We start from the raw sequence: 14722 nt of genomic DNA, 5'->3' as shown, positions 1-14722 counted from the left end.
ACCCTGAAGATGCCCCGAGGTTTGCATTCTCAGTTCCTACTGTCAATAGAGAAGCCCCGATGAAACGCTACCACTGGAAAGTTTTGCCCCAAGGTTTAAAATCCAGCCCTTTCATATGCCAACAGTATGTAGCAGCACTGCTGTCTCCAGTACGTGCAGAGAGAAAGGATGCCATCATCCTACACTATATGGATGACGTGCTTGTGTGTGCTCCCAATGACTCTATACTCCAATACACGCTTGACCTAGTGATTAAAGTTTTAACCTCTGTTGGATTCCAACTGCAGGAAAACAAGGTTCAAAGAATGCCACCTTGGAGATACCTGGGCCTGGAAATTTCTGCAAGGACTATTGTCCCACAGAAATTAGAGATTAATTGCAACCCCAGAACATTAGCAGACCTCCACTCGCTGTGTGGGTCTTTAAATTGGGTAAGGCCCTGGCTAGGCCTCACAAATGAAGATCTGGAACCTCTTTTCAATTTATTGAAGGGGGAGAGGGAGCTGGCCTCCCCCAGGGAACTGACTCCAGAGGCAAAGACAGCAATCGAAAAGGTACAGAAGGCCTTGTCAGAAAGGCAGGCACATCGGTGTGACCCAAATCTGCCTTTCCAGTTCATTGTTCTAGGAAAGCTGCCACACCTGCACGGGTTGATTTTCCAATGGATCAAGGGGCAGAAGGACCCACTCTTAATCATAGAATGGGTTTTCCTATCGCTCCAAAGATCCAAAACCATCACTAGGCCACAAGAGCTGATAGCAAAGCTGATTCAGAAGGCCAGGGTGAGGTTGTGTGAAGTAGCAGGGTGTGACTTTGCATGTATTCACCTTCCAGTCAGGCTTTCTGAGGAGGGAAGGAGCTCTCCTGAGAGACTGACCAAAGGGATGTTTGAGCATTTGCTCCAGAGCAGTGCCAGTCTCCAGCTATCTCTGGACAGCTATAGGGGACAAATATCAGTCCATGCCCCGTCTCACAAGTTGTTCAATGAGGAATTCCACCTGATTCCTCAAGAGAAAAGGAGCCGGAGGGCACTCAGGGCTCTCACAGTGTTCACTGATGCCTCTGGGGCTTCCCGTAAGTCGGTGATGACTTGGAGAAATCCACAGACTCAGCTTTGGGAAGCTGATGTTGAGCTTGTGGAGGGATCCCCCCAGGTGGCTGAACTGGCTGCTGTGGTGAGAGCTTTTGAGAAGTTTTCCAAGCCAATCAACTTGGTGACAGACTCTGCCTATGTGGCAGGTATAGTGTCCAGGGCGGAGCAGGCTGTGCTCAGAGAAATAGAAACATCTCTTCAGGTTACTTTCAAGGCTAATTTATTTAATCTCGCACCGAGAACATCCATTCTTTGTGATGCATGGGAGGTCACACACTGATTTGCCAGGTGAGATTGCAGAGGGGAACCGAAAAGCAGACTCCTTCACTGCACCAGTTGAAAAGGCAAGTCTCCCTGATGTTTTCCAGCAGGCAAAGCTGAGTCACCAGCATTACCACCAGAACGTGCCAGGTTTGATTCGGCAGTTCCAGCTTACACGGAGTCAGGCCCGAGCCATTGTGACCAACTGTCCTAATTGTCAGCTCCAGGCGGTGCCATCCTTAGGCATGGGGGTAAACCCCAGAGGCCTTAGCAGCTGTGAGGTATGGCAGACAGACATCACACACATTCAGAGTTTTGGTCGCCTTGAATTCATTCATGTGAGCGTGGGCACATTCTCAGGTGCAGTGTATGCCTCTGCCCATATAGGACAAAAGGCTGCACATGCCAAACAACACCTAGTGCAAGCATTTTCAGTATTGGGGGTGCCAAAAACGATCAAAACAGATAATGGCCCAGCGTATGTATCCAAGGAGTTTCTGGAATTTCTCCAACAGTGGGGAGTAGAACATAAAACTGGCATTGCCCACTCCCCCACAGGTCAAGCTGTAGTCGAGCGTGCACACCAGACACTCAAGCAGGTATTGAAAAAACAAAACAGCTCAGCTCCGTGGATGTCTCCACGAGAAAAGCTCTGTAAAGCTATGTTTACTATCAATTTTCTGAATTGTTCATTCGAAAATATGAGTCCACCAGTTGTGCGTCACTTTAACAGTAGCAAGCAGTTCAAATTGTCTCAGCATCCCCCGGTCTTGATTAGGGATCCAGAAACTTGGGAAACCAAGGGTCCCTATGGACTTGTAACCTGGGGTCGTGGCTATGCATGTGTAGCTACTCCCTCAGGCTCTCGGTGGATTCCCCAGAAGTGGGTGAAACCTTTTGTCCCCAAGAATCCAGGTCAAACAGAAGGGGACAAGAAGCAAGTATCTGATGCTTCAAAGAGAAGACGCCGCCGGATGGGAGAAGAAGAAAGTTCCTAGGCATGAATTCCTTCCGGCAGAAACAGAAACTTTAACATGTTCTTAAAATGTTTGTTTTTCCTCTTAGAGAAAACCTACCTCCCACTCAACCCTGTGATGAACCCCATGCGAGTTGTCATCCTGCAAATGCTGAAGAGAATGTTTAAGGGATGGGGATTCATGGGGTGGTGGACATCTGTTGTTAGATCAATTTTGTTAGTCTTTGTTATTCTGTTCTTTGTAACCCTAGTGTTCGGGACCCTGCTCAGGGTTAAATTGAGCCCAGTGAATTCCTGCAACCTTGTTTAACAAATAAGGGGGAGGTGTTACGGTGAGCTCATGGCACCCTGTGCCCCCCTTCCCCCGGGACTCTGTGACTCTGATCAAGATAACCCCTGGATCCTCCTTCCTGCCCCAACGGGGTTGGTGGAGAGCCAGGAAAGCCCACCCTGTCCAAAACCTATATAGACCCCTGAGACTTCCTGTGCTCTCTCTCTTTTGCCCCGCTCTCCCATGGACACCACAGAATAAAGAGAGCTGTTCCAACACCCTTGGGGTAAGAGCCTCTTTTGAATACCCTTCCCTCTCCTGGTATTCCTCCCCTCACAGCCCCATATCTTTGAGCTAGTCGGATTATTCGGGAGGCTGCGTAGAGGGGGGGGAAAACAACAGAAATTACAAGCGGGAAGTGCCCAGCGTAGGAGCTGGAGGTCTGGGCAGAGAGCCTGGCCAGCTGGCTGTCGGAATCTGTGGGTATTGGTGATTCCGAGATTGTAGAAAGTCTCTGTCTTTCTGCCCCGTTGCCAAAGAAGAAGCCATAATTCGTCTGTGCTGTTTTCAAGGTTGTTTATTCTTGCTTATCTATAATATGTTCTGCTGCCCTTCCGCAGCTCTGTCCTGCAGGGCAGTGTGCGGGGCTCTGCCCCTCAGTGGGATGGTACAAACATTATATACCAGAAACTGCGTGTACTATATTTACAATAATGTGCCAATATCTATCATCTATGTTGAACAGCGTGTTCCCAGCCTAAACCAATAGAAAAATGCCAACACTACAGTGAGACATGGAGGGCATGAAGAAGGAGGAAAAGGACAAGACACACCCAATTCCTCCATCTTGTCCCCTCTGAACCCCTAATCTAGAAATCTAAAATTTTACTTTTGCACCCGTGTCACACTTAATTATTACTCTTATCAAACACTTAAAGCTTGTAATTCATCCTGTAAGATTGAAAACTCCTCTCCATGGACAGAGATCACAGACAGTGTCTCTCGGGGCTCTGTCCAGGGGGGTTCCTGACCCCCTGCCAGGGTCCCAGACCTGCCAGGGCAGCCAGAGGGAAGCCCTGGATTCCCACATCTCCCTCTCCTTTTTGAACCAAGAACACTTCTTTGACAACTTTGTCCATGGTCTGCCTCATGCACTGAGGCAAGGACAGCACAAGCATCAGAAGAATTACAATACCTTATAATTACGTACAACTATTTTCAAAATCTCTTTTCTACAACTGTGAAAAGTAAAACAAATTGAACACACCACCCACCTATGGTTTAATTTTTCTCCAGGTGTGTTTGGTCCTCTGATACCTCTTCAAATTTATCACTCTTGTGTCCATGTGTTTACAATAGATGTTCAATTGCTGTGTTCACAATAGATGTTCAGTTGCTGTTTTGTTCTCATTTCTCACTGCTAGCTAACAAATCATTCGATGCAAAAGAAATGACATGGGCATCTTTACTCTGCCCACAACCTCTTTTGATCCAACTGCACCAAGGCCCTTTTTGATGCCACCTGCTGTGAAAGCAGAACCACTCAGTTTTTCCGAGCCTTTTTCTTGCTATTAACATTATCATTGTCACAATTTGGATCACTTCATTCATTAGATTTTTTTTTTTTCTCCTTGCTCTCTTATCAAGGTCATGCTGTGTGTTAACAAAAGATCTTTCAATGCTGCATGGACCACCCTTGATTTTTGCAGGGATAGCAGGCCAAATTCTGTCCCTGCAAATTCAAAAGCATCCCTTTTAGTAGAATGGTCGGATTTTTGAAGGGATTGTTCGCTCATCATTTTGGTGTAATTACATCAGGATGATACAATTCTGTGAAAGAACTCGTTTGGAGTGACATCTATCATGTGATTATTTGTCTCTGTCACTCCCAATGGATTGAATTTGATACAGAATTTCATTTTTGTTGACCCAAAAGGTCCAAATCCAGAGGTTCAAAGTGAGCCACAGGAAGGAACTGTGTCCAAACATGCCATCCCTCCACAGGATCCGAAAGAAACTTCAGAACCCTTGGAAGGATGTCCCCTGGGACTAACCATCCCTCCACTGGCACACCTACCAAGCATGTTGAAAATGGTTTCTCTGGTTTCGAATGGGTCAGGCAAATGCTGTCCAGACCAGCTGCTTTTGCCAAAGTCTCCCACACTTTTTCCCTGGGTTGTCTCATGGGAAAATCTGTCCTGTTGCCCAAGGCAACAGGTGAAAGAATGAAGCACATGAACACTATCTGTCTGAATCCCATGTCCATGTTCCCACCCTCTGTGAGAAACCCCGCAATGCAGCAACACCCAAACAACACTTGATTTCTCAGAAAAAACCCCAAGTCTCTGGGTGATCAATCGTTGTCCGACGAGACGTCTGCAGTGTCGTTGTCTGCCTTCGTCTGCGTGCTTGCTTCTCTGCTTCTCGGGTCCACGTCCACTGGCGTCTGCACCCGATAAGGTTACATGTGCTTTGCTGGCATTCACTTCAGTCCTCGTCCTATAGAAACACAAGCGAAACCCTCGCCCCAAGTTATTAATGTAAATGAACCTTCAATCTGTCCTGACTCTGGGTTTCTGATCAAAACGAAAGGATTTTCCCTTAGTTTTTCCTGTGGGGTGTATGTAACATATCTGACAATTAGTAGAGTGGGCTCTGAGAGAAAACCATTTAAAAAATTCAACACATTTGTTCAACTCTGCAAAAATTCAACACGTTTGTTCAACCCTGCCTGTCCCCTTTTCCGCCCATCCAAGTGGACTTCAGGGTGTGATGTGTTCTTTGCTTGCTTGACCTGAGGGAGAATGAAGAATATTGAAAATATGTTTGACTCTGTTTTTTCAAAAATTTGTCAAGCACCTTGCTTGTGTAAATTGGACCATTATCTGTTTCTATTTCTTGTTGCACTCCTAATGATGTAAATGCTTATAAAAAATGTTTGCAGGTATGTTCTGTGGTCTCCCCTGTATATAATGATGCAAAAATCGCCTCTGAAAATGTATCAATTGAAATATGGATATTTTCGAGCCTCTCAAAAGATGGGTATTTTGTGACATCAGCTTGCCACAGCTGAAGGCTTTTACAAACCTTTCAGATCGACCACTCCTGTAAATACAGGAGACTGCACAAACTGGCACTCTGGCAAGCAGATTTCCTTTGTCTGACTTTCAGAAGGGTGAAAGGTTCCCATCAATGCCTGTGCATTTTTGTGAAAACATGCGTGGCTCAATTTTGCCTGCTCAAAAATGTTTGGCAGTGTCTGCAAGATGGGCATTGTGAGTCTATTTACATGAGCATTCTCTTTTACTAAAAACCCCGGAAGTGAAGAATGCACTCTGATGTGTTTATTAATGTTCTCTGTTTTTCTAGGATTATTTTCATGCATAATAGATATGAATATAAAATTTCTTTGTCTGTATGTTTTAAAAGCGATTTCTCTAATTGTTTGACCACATTTGCAACATACACTGAACTTGTGATCAGATTGAGGGTTCCTGAAATAACTGAAAAACCCTGACTATTGTTACCAATTTTTCAACTTGTGGTGAACCTTGTGCTATTTTGATACCTGATTCCCATTTCCCTGTTTTTTTTTGATTTTTCCATGTGACCACTGATTTGTGAGTTTTTTCCCAAACCATCAGTGAATACTGTCATTTCTTCCATTGGCTCTTGGCTTCTTTTTTGTTTTTTCCCTGAAACTCACTTTTACATTTAACATTTTGTGTGTTGGAAAACGAACTGTGCAAACGTCTGAATGCCCTAACAACGTGATTGAAAAATCTTGCGAATTTGGATTGTCCACTCAAAATATTTCTTCTTTAAATGTAAATGAATGATTAAGAAATCTTTGCCTGACATTGTCAGCAATCTGGTCTCTGCCACAATAATGATCTGAGCTCCCATCTCTAAATCTGTAAGAATTGTTTTTGAGGGTCTGCAAACTAAAAAACCCCACTTTCAACTTCTGTGGAAACATTAACAAAATCCTTGCTCAAAGCTACTTATTTGAACGATTTTTTTTTCTTTTTTTTTCCTCATTTTTATCTGTCCAGTGTCTAGCACTCTCCTCATATTTTTCTCAATGATCAGCAAAATCAAGTCTACAAAATAATTATTTCAAGAGATTAAAACATACAAAATCTTCAACCTCATTTCAGCCTTATTTCAGGCACTTCTTCACTCCTTTTCTTTTTTCTTTTTCCTTTTTTCTCTCTTTCTCTTCTTCTCTTTTGAAACAAGAAAGTTGAAATATAAAACATAATATAGAACAAGGCAAAATACCTCAATAATAAAATGCATAAAACTTATCAAAATCTATAACAATTCAAGAAAATTCAAAAGAAAGATATTCTAAATAGCATATATAAAAATGAACAAAGCACGATCATTAGAAATATTGTGACAGCAGTTCAGAGTCTGCAAACAGCTGAAACATTTGTTTTCAGTGAAAACCCTTGGCATCCTTTCCTGGGCAAGGCTGGCAAGTTTCACCTCAAAGCTGTGTCAGCTGTAACATTTGTAGAATCAAATTGATGGGTCAAAAATGACCTGCATATCATTCATTTTTGTGCAGAAACCTCTGAATTTTGCTGGCAAACTCATCTGTCCAAGTTAAAATCAGGGTCTGGCCAGGACCCAAACTTTAAACTGGAGAGATGTCCCTTAACATATTATATAAAACAAAACTTATACCAACAATACATATATAATACTTAAAACATAACAACCTATTATAACATTTTCTTATAAAATAAACACTTGAAGTTCAAACCGATAAACTGGTCAAATGACACAAAGATTCATTTTTCTTGAGACTCTTTTGAAGGAAAAGGATGCCAATTGAAGAAATCGTAAGATTAACAATGGCAAGAGGTTGTCAGAATGCTTCAGGCACCTCTCTGAGATTTTCTGAAAAACATTTGAGAATGATGAAAAATAGAAATGCAATGGTTCCACTCACGAGAGATATAAAAACGAATCAGGAAGTTCACCTAGAAAAATGCACAATACAGTTAAAATCCAAAATGAGACTTCAGAACTGGCATGTAACCTGGATAAGATTACATAAACAACAATAAAACATACGAGAATTCACTATGAAAAAACGAAGCACAAATCTTCACCTGATAACATGATAAAATTTCTTAACAATAACGTTTATAGAACACTTAAATAGTTAAAAATAAAGGATTTGAAAACAAATGCCTTTTGTATCACTATACAAAGAAATAACAGACTATAAAACTAATTTTTAAACAATGAAATCAATCTCAGAAAACTCAAGATAAATTCCCTTACAACTCTTATATACTGATAAACTTATAATAAAACAGAAAATACTAAAACAAAACCAAGGATCCAATAAATTGTGTCTTCTCCTTAAATCAATGTTCATTATTACTTTGTGAACTGTTTCAGTCAAAACCTTCTCATTCTCAAAGAAAAACAACTAAACTTTGCTGCTAAATAAACTTGACCTTTGAAAAACTTAAAATAATTTTTGAATCAAACAGTACTTAAACTCAATATATAACAATCTTAGTAAAGAATCCCTAAATTATATTAACTTTACGAAATCCATATGTATCAAATTAACAATATATAAATCCATCATCAATTAAACCTTTATAAACTTAACTTCTTCAGGGCCCAAACCTAAAATAAACTTAAAGTAATATACTCTAATTAAACAATACTTAACTTAAACGCAAACCAACTATATAAAAATCAATTCCATCATTAATAGAATGTTAAAATACAACCTAACTTAAACCTTAATATAATAAATTACTAACATTTCATGCTATTTAATTCTCTATATCAATTTTCATTATGATATCTCTTTTTCACATTGTGTTCCACAATCATTACTTATCATCACACCGGCTGGGCGTGTCTGCTTGATCAATTCTGTGACCTAACTGAAAAATCTGGGGTTAGTGTTTAGAAACATTGGGGAGGTTTAAAAAAGGCCTTGTGTTGACTGGTTTTCAAAAAGCGACTGACTGATGGAATTTCATTTCAAGGTGAAAATTGGGAGTCCCATCCCTCAGCATTGCTGTAGGATATTTGCTGCTTGTAAAAGATTGTTTGCTGTGGCTGTTGTGATTTTTTTTTGTTTGCCGCTGCTGCTGAAAGGAAATGGGTGGTGCGTCGCTCGCACCTGCTGTGGAGAAGAGGTGATCAAAGGAAATCCCTGCCTTGGCTCCGCTCAGCCCCCATCTGCACCGGCATGAGAGCACTGGGAGCACTTCTGGTGCAGTCAAACCCCGCTTCTGCCTGCGTTAGGATGGCTGCGCCCCTCTCTCTTGCTCTCCCTTCCTGCTCACACCCGCTGTCAGCTGTGCTGAACTCGTGCCTGCATCCTCTCCAAACCCAGCACCCACATTCTCAGCCACTTCCGCGTTCGCTTTAACTCTCGCAAACGCATGCGCAGCCTCTCTGTCTGTGTCGCCATGGGAACAAGGGAAGGAACCCCCGCACCGACCGCGCCCACCTGCACCGGCTCCGCGCAGCCGCGCCTCGGGAACGCCCCCCCCATTCTCTCTGTCAGGCCTGGCGCCACCCCGGTCTCGCTCTGGGTCGGCCCGCGTGGTCCCCCGAGCTGCTGCCGGTCCCAGCGCGATTCGGCGCTCTGCTGACGTAATCAGCGCGCGCTCGCCGCGTTCCGCGCTGTCGTAGCCCCGCGCCGCGTCCCGCCCGGCCCCGCGCCGCTCGGGTCTCCCCACGCGACCACCGCGCAGTCTGCGGACGGCTGGCTGGCGGCCACCGCCGCCCCCGACGCCGTCTGCGCCCGTGCCCGTGCGTTCGAGGTGCAAGAGATCTCCGCTCCGACTTCTGGGTTTGCTCTACCGTCTCGCGCATGCGTGCTGCCATCGCCGCGGCGACAGGAGAGTCCAGCTCTCCGTCCAGCCTCCGGCCTGGCCAGCGCCGCTGCTGCGAACTGGGAGCTATTCCCCGGCACCTGCCGGACGGTGCTTTCGCACTCTCACAAATTCTCGTCATGGAACGCATCACCGGGCGCTCCGGGCGTCTGACCGCCGCACCGCGCTCCCGCCGCCTCCTGCGTCCGCGTGGTTCCCACTGCCCCCCCCTCTCGCCTGCACCGCGGGCTGCTTTGAACTCCCCACCCACGCAGCTGCGAGTTCTCTCCTCTCACTCACTTTTCCCTCCGCTCTACACTCACGTCTGCACCCTCCCCCCAGGAGCCGCCGGCGCCGCTGCTCCCCCACTGTGGGTTCGGACTCGGGCAGTGGCCAGTCCCTTCCCCCACCGAGGGCTGCGTCTGTGCCTGGCTTGTCTCACTGTCTGGGGATTTTCTGCAGCTGAGGAGCTTAGAAATTGAGATTTGAGGAGTCTTGAGGAACAGTGTGAACCCGGAGACACAGGACATGATGAGACACCATCCCCCCCGATCCTCTTCAGGAGGCAATTTGCTTCCCCTGGTGAGGAAAATTGCCCGAAGCTGCTGGCTGGGCCATCTTCCTCCTTGTGCTCCCATAGGAGCCTTAGCTGTTTAGTCTAAAATGCCGTGTTGTGAAAATGACTCTTATTGTCCTTGCTGAAAGCAAAAGTTTTTGCGGCAGTCTTTTTTTTTTCTTTTTCCTGTGGCTCGGTAATACAGTTGCTTATTGATCCCTTGCCAAAAATTTAACTCAAACAAAAGATGTACATCTGTGTGCGGGTGATTATACTGAACCCACAATAACAAAGCTTTCATCTCATTTGAGGCTATCTCTACCAGATGGGTAAAAGTCTTGCCCTGTAGGGCTGAAAAAAAATTTTTGTCTGTTTTTGGGAGCATCCCTTCCCCATGTTCTTAATTTCAACCATTCTCACCAAAAGCTGAGTCACCCGAGGTCAGTCCGGAGATGGCACTGTTCATCGTCCAGCAGGTCACAGGCGAGAAATCCCAGGCACGCTTCTGGTTTTCCTCCTCCTGGCCGTCCTCCAGACGAGCTGTCTTGGTGAAGGTCAGGTTCTTATCTTGAGCTTTCTGCTCCCTCTCCTCCCGGAATCTGCCGAGAGCATTTGTGCTCTGTTCCTCTTCCTTTCTTTATTTTTTTGTTTTTCTCTGCTGATGAAGGTTGGAGGTTGTTTGATGTTTCTTCTTGTTCTTCTTGCTGAAGCCCGCGCAGGGACGCCAGTTGTCGGAATCTGTGGGTATTGGTGATTCCGAGATTGTAGAAAGTCTGTGTCTTTCTGCCCCGTTGCCAAAGAAGAAGCCATAGTTCGTCTGTGCTGGTTTCAAGGTTGTTTATTTTTGCTTATCTATAACATGTTCTGCTGCCCTGCCGCAGGTCTGTCCTGCAGGGCAGTGTGCGGGGCTCTGCCCCTCAGTGGGATGGTACAAACATTATATACCAGAAATTACGTGTACTATATTTACAATAATGTGCCAATATCTATCATCTACATTGAACAGTGTGTCCCCAGCCTAAACCAATAGAAAAACGCCAACATCACCAAGAACATGGAGGTAAGGAAGAAGAAGGAGGAAGAACAGGATCAGGTCCACTCTCCTCCATCTTAGAACTCCTGACCCCCCTGTACAAAGTAAAACCCCCCTGTACAGGTGTTAAAACCCCCCTGTACAATACTAAAAAATTTTACCCTCTAATTTGTGACTACTTTTACTATACCATCTAACTCTCTGTGACCGCTTGTTCCACCTTCAAAGTTGGTAATTCATTCCATGGTTCAAACTCAAAATCACAGCTGTTTTCAGCTGCTTGCCAGGGTCTAAAATGCTTCTGACCAAGGCCTGGAACCTCTAAAAATGTCTGAGGGACATTTTGAGTTCCGACAGAACAGGAGCCACTTCAGGGGCCTTTGGAGCTTTTTGGGGAGGGGGCACCAAGGGAGAGCCCCCAAAAATGGGGGACGGGTTATTGTTCCCCCTCCTCCCAAAACCTCCAGACCCCAGTTCAGGATGTGCCTGGGACACCCCGAGACCCCCAAATCTCCCCAGAATCCCCTCCAGGAACCCCAACCCCCCCCCCACAGCCCCCCCAGGGTTGGCCCAGGACCCCCTGAGAGCCCCCAGACCCCAGTCGAGCTCAGCCCAGGATGTCCCCTGAGACTCCCCCAGACTCTTCCCAGGACCCCACCCAGGACCCTTCCAGGACCCTCCAGACCCCTCCCGAAACTCCCCCGGATCCCTCCCCAAAGGCCCCGATCCCCCCAGGACCCCTCCCCAGCCCCCCCCAGCCCCCCAGCCCCAGCCCCTGTGCGGACCCCCCTCCCCAGCGGTGCCGCCCCAGCAGCTCCCGCAGCTCCGCCTCTCCCCGCGCCTTCCCCGCTCTGGGCAGTGCCGCCCGCAGGGCCTGCCCGAGCCCGCTCCCGGCTCCCTCTGATTGGCTGCAGCCGCGCGGGGAGACGGGCGCTGCTGAGGGGAGCCGCGCGGTGATTGGGTGATTTGGCACGGGGCGCGCCGCGATTGGCTGGGGAGCCCGGGCGCGCGGCGGAGGCGGGAAACTGTGAGGGGAGCGCGGCTGAGGAGGAGCTGAGGTGGGGCCGGGGAAACTGGGGGGGTTTGGGGCAGGTCTGGGGGAAATTGGGGATTTTGGGGGGGATTGACGGGAAATAGGGCGGTGTGCGGTGGGTTTGGGGGCAATGCGGAGGTCTGAAGGGGCTTTGGTGGGTCTGAGGGGGTTTAGGGAGCTTTGGGGGGAGCTTGAGAGGGTCTGGAGCGTCCTCAGGTGGTTATGGGGGATCTCAGGAGAATTGGGGGGGGTCTGAGGGGATTTTGGGGGGTTGTGAGAGGAACTGGGGGGTTCTGAGGGGATCTGGGGGTTCAGAGGATGGTGCGGGCCAATTTTTGGGATTCTGAGGGGATTTCATAGGGTTTGGGGTGGATTGAGGGATCTGAGGGGGATTTGGGGCAGTCTGATGGGTCATAGACAGGTCTCAGGTGAGTTTGGGGTCAATTTTGGGGGGAACTGGGAGGGTCTGAGGGTAATTGGGGGGTTTAGGTGGGTCTGGGGTGGATTTGGGGCTCTGGGGGCACCCAAAGGGGGTGCCAGGGGGTGAAGGGGTCGCAGCCCCCCAGACGCCCCCTGAAGCCCCCCTGTCCCCACAGAGGGGTCCCAGCCCTGGCGGTGCAGGACCCCCGGCCCCAGCCCAGCATCTCCATCAGCAGCCGGAACCAGGAGATCCAGAAGGACGGGGGGGCTGGGGGGTCCTGGGGGCTCTGAGAGTGTCCGTGGGTGTCCCCAGGGGCTCAGGCTGTCCCCTGGGTGTCCCCAGGGCTGGAGAAGTCCCTCTGCGCCGTTTCCTCGCGGTTTGGGCAGATTTTGGACATTTTGCTGTGGCGCAGTCTCCTTCAAGGAGATGAGCAGTGCCACCAATGCCCTGCGCTCCCTGCAGGGCTTCCCCTCCTGCGGCAAACCTGTGGTGAGACAGAGACTGGGGGAGTTCTGACATTTGGGAAAGAACTGGAATTCTGGGGAAAATCGCCAAATTCTGGCCTCAGATATCCCCAAAATCCAACTTGGAATCCCTCCAAATTCTCCCTGAACACCCCAAAGCTTCCCTTCTATGACAAGGCTATGGTGAGACAGAATGATGTGGGGAAAACCTGGAATTCTGGGAAAAACCCCTGAAATTCTGGGAAAAATCCTGAATTCCTGGGGAAAAAGTCCAAAATGCAGCCTCAAATATCCCCAAAATCTAACCAGGAACCCCGCACAGCTTCCCCTTCTATGACAAGTCCATGGTGAGAAAGAAATCAGAGTAGAAGTCCTGGAGGTTTGGGAACAATCCTGAAAATCTGGGGGAAAAAAAATCCAAAGTCCTTGGAAAAAAACCTAAAACCTAGTGTCCATGTTAGAACCCCCCAAAGCTTCCACTATTAGGAATATCCCTTGGTGAGAGCAGAATCCTGAGGAAAAGAGACAAATTTTGGGAAAAATCCTGAAATTCTGTGGGAAAAAAGCCCAAAATTCAATCGGAAACCCACCCCAAATCCCATGGAAAACACCCAAATCCAGCCAGGAACCCCCAGAATTCACCCTGAATCTCCCAAACCTTTCCCTTCTACCCCACGGTGAGACCCAAATACAGGGGAAAATCCACAAATTCTTGGAAAAACACGAAATTTTGGGAAAAGGCCTGAAATCTGGGGAAGAAATGTAAATCCAGCCAGAAATCCACCCCCAATCCCCTGGGAATGACCCCAAATCCCTGTTGGAACCTCCCAAATTCCTCTAAATTCCCTCAAAATCCCACTGAAATTCCCCAAATTCCTTCTAGGACTTCCCAAAATCCCTAAATAACGTCCCTAATTGCTTTTGTAACTGCCCCAAATCCTGTCTGGGGCCTCCCCAAATCCCTCAGAACCCCTGAAAATCCCTTGGAAAACCCCAAAATCCCTCTTGGAACTCTCCCAAATCCCTCAAATTCCCCCCAGAAACCCCTCAGCCCCAAATCCTGCCCAGATCCCCTCTGAATTCCCCCAAACCCCTCAGGAAGGCTCAGATCCGCAGGGAGCGTCGGTGGGGCGGGAGCGGGAGCGGAGCGCGGACGGGACAAGCACAGAGCCACGGGGGAGAGGCCCCGGCCCCACAGAGAGCGGGGCCGGAGCGCGGGGGCAGCGCGGGGATGGCTCGGGGGTTGTTTGGGGGGATTCGGGCACTCGGAGGGATCTGTGCGGGATTTTTGGGGTGGTTCTGTGAGGTTTTGGTGGGATTTTGAGGGAAGTTTTTGTGGGGATTTTTTGGGTAGATTTCCTGGGACTTTGGGAGGGATTTGAAGGGACTTGGGGGCATTTTTTGGGGGATTTGAGAGGGGTTTGGTGGGATTTAGGTGCAGATTCTTTGAATGGATTTGGGGTGGATTTTGGGGAAATTTTTATGGGACATTTTGGGCTATTTGGAGAGATTGTTTGTTTCAACTTTGTGTGTTTTGGGGATATTGGGTTGGATTCTGTGCAGACTTTTTTGTATGGATCCTGTGGGATTTTCATGGGGATTTAGTGGGACTTTCTGAGGGACTTTTTGTGGAATTTAGGGGGATTATTGGATTTTGCTGGGGGTTTTGGGGGATTTTTTAGGGAGATTTTTGTGGGATTTTGGGCATTTTTTTTTTTTTTAATTGGGTTTTGGTGAAATTTTTGTGG

At 47.5% G+C, this 14722-nt stretch overlaps 1 protein-coding gene across 1 annotated transcript in view; it reads right to left on the bottom strand.

Annotated features, from left to right (window-relative positions):
- The window catches only part of LOC140681608 (uncharacterized), a 370130-nt gene that overhangs the window by 317999 nt on the left and 37409 nt on the right, over positions 1–14722 (bottom strand). The window contains 1 exon segment of the mRNA XM_072921594.1: positions 6777–6783. Within this exon segment, the coding sequence (XP_072777695.1) occupies positions 6777–6783 (7 nt within the window).

The sequence above is a fragment of the Taeniopygia guttata genome, chromosome 37, assembly GCF_048771995.1.
Source record: "Taeniopygia guttata chromosome 37, bTaeGut7.mat, whole genome shotgun sequence".
NCBI lineage: Eukaryota > Metazoa > Chordata > Aves > Passeriformes > Estrildidae > Taeniopygia > Taeniopygia guttata.
Note: the sequence above shows the minus strand (reverse complement) of the source record. Positions and strands in the feature narration are given on the sequence as shown.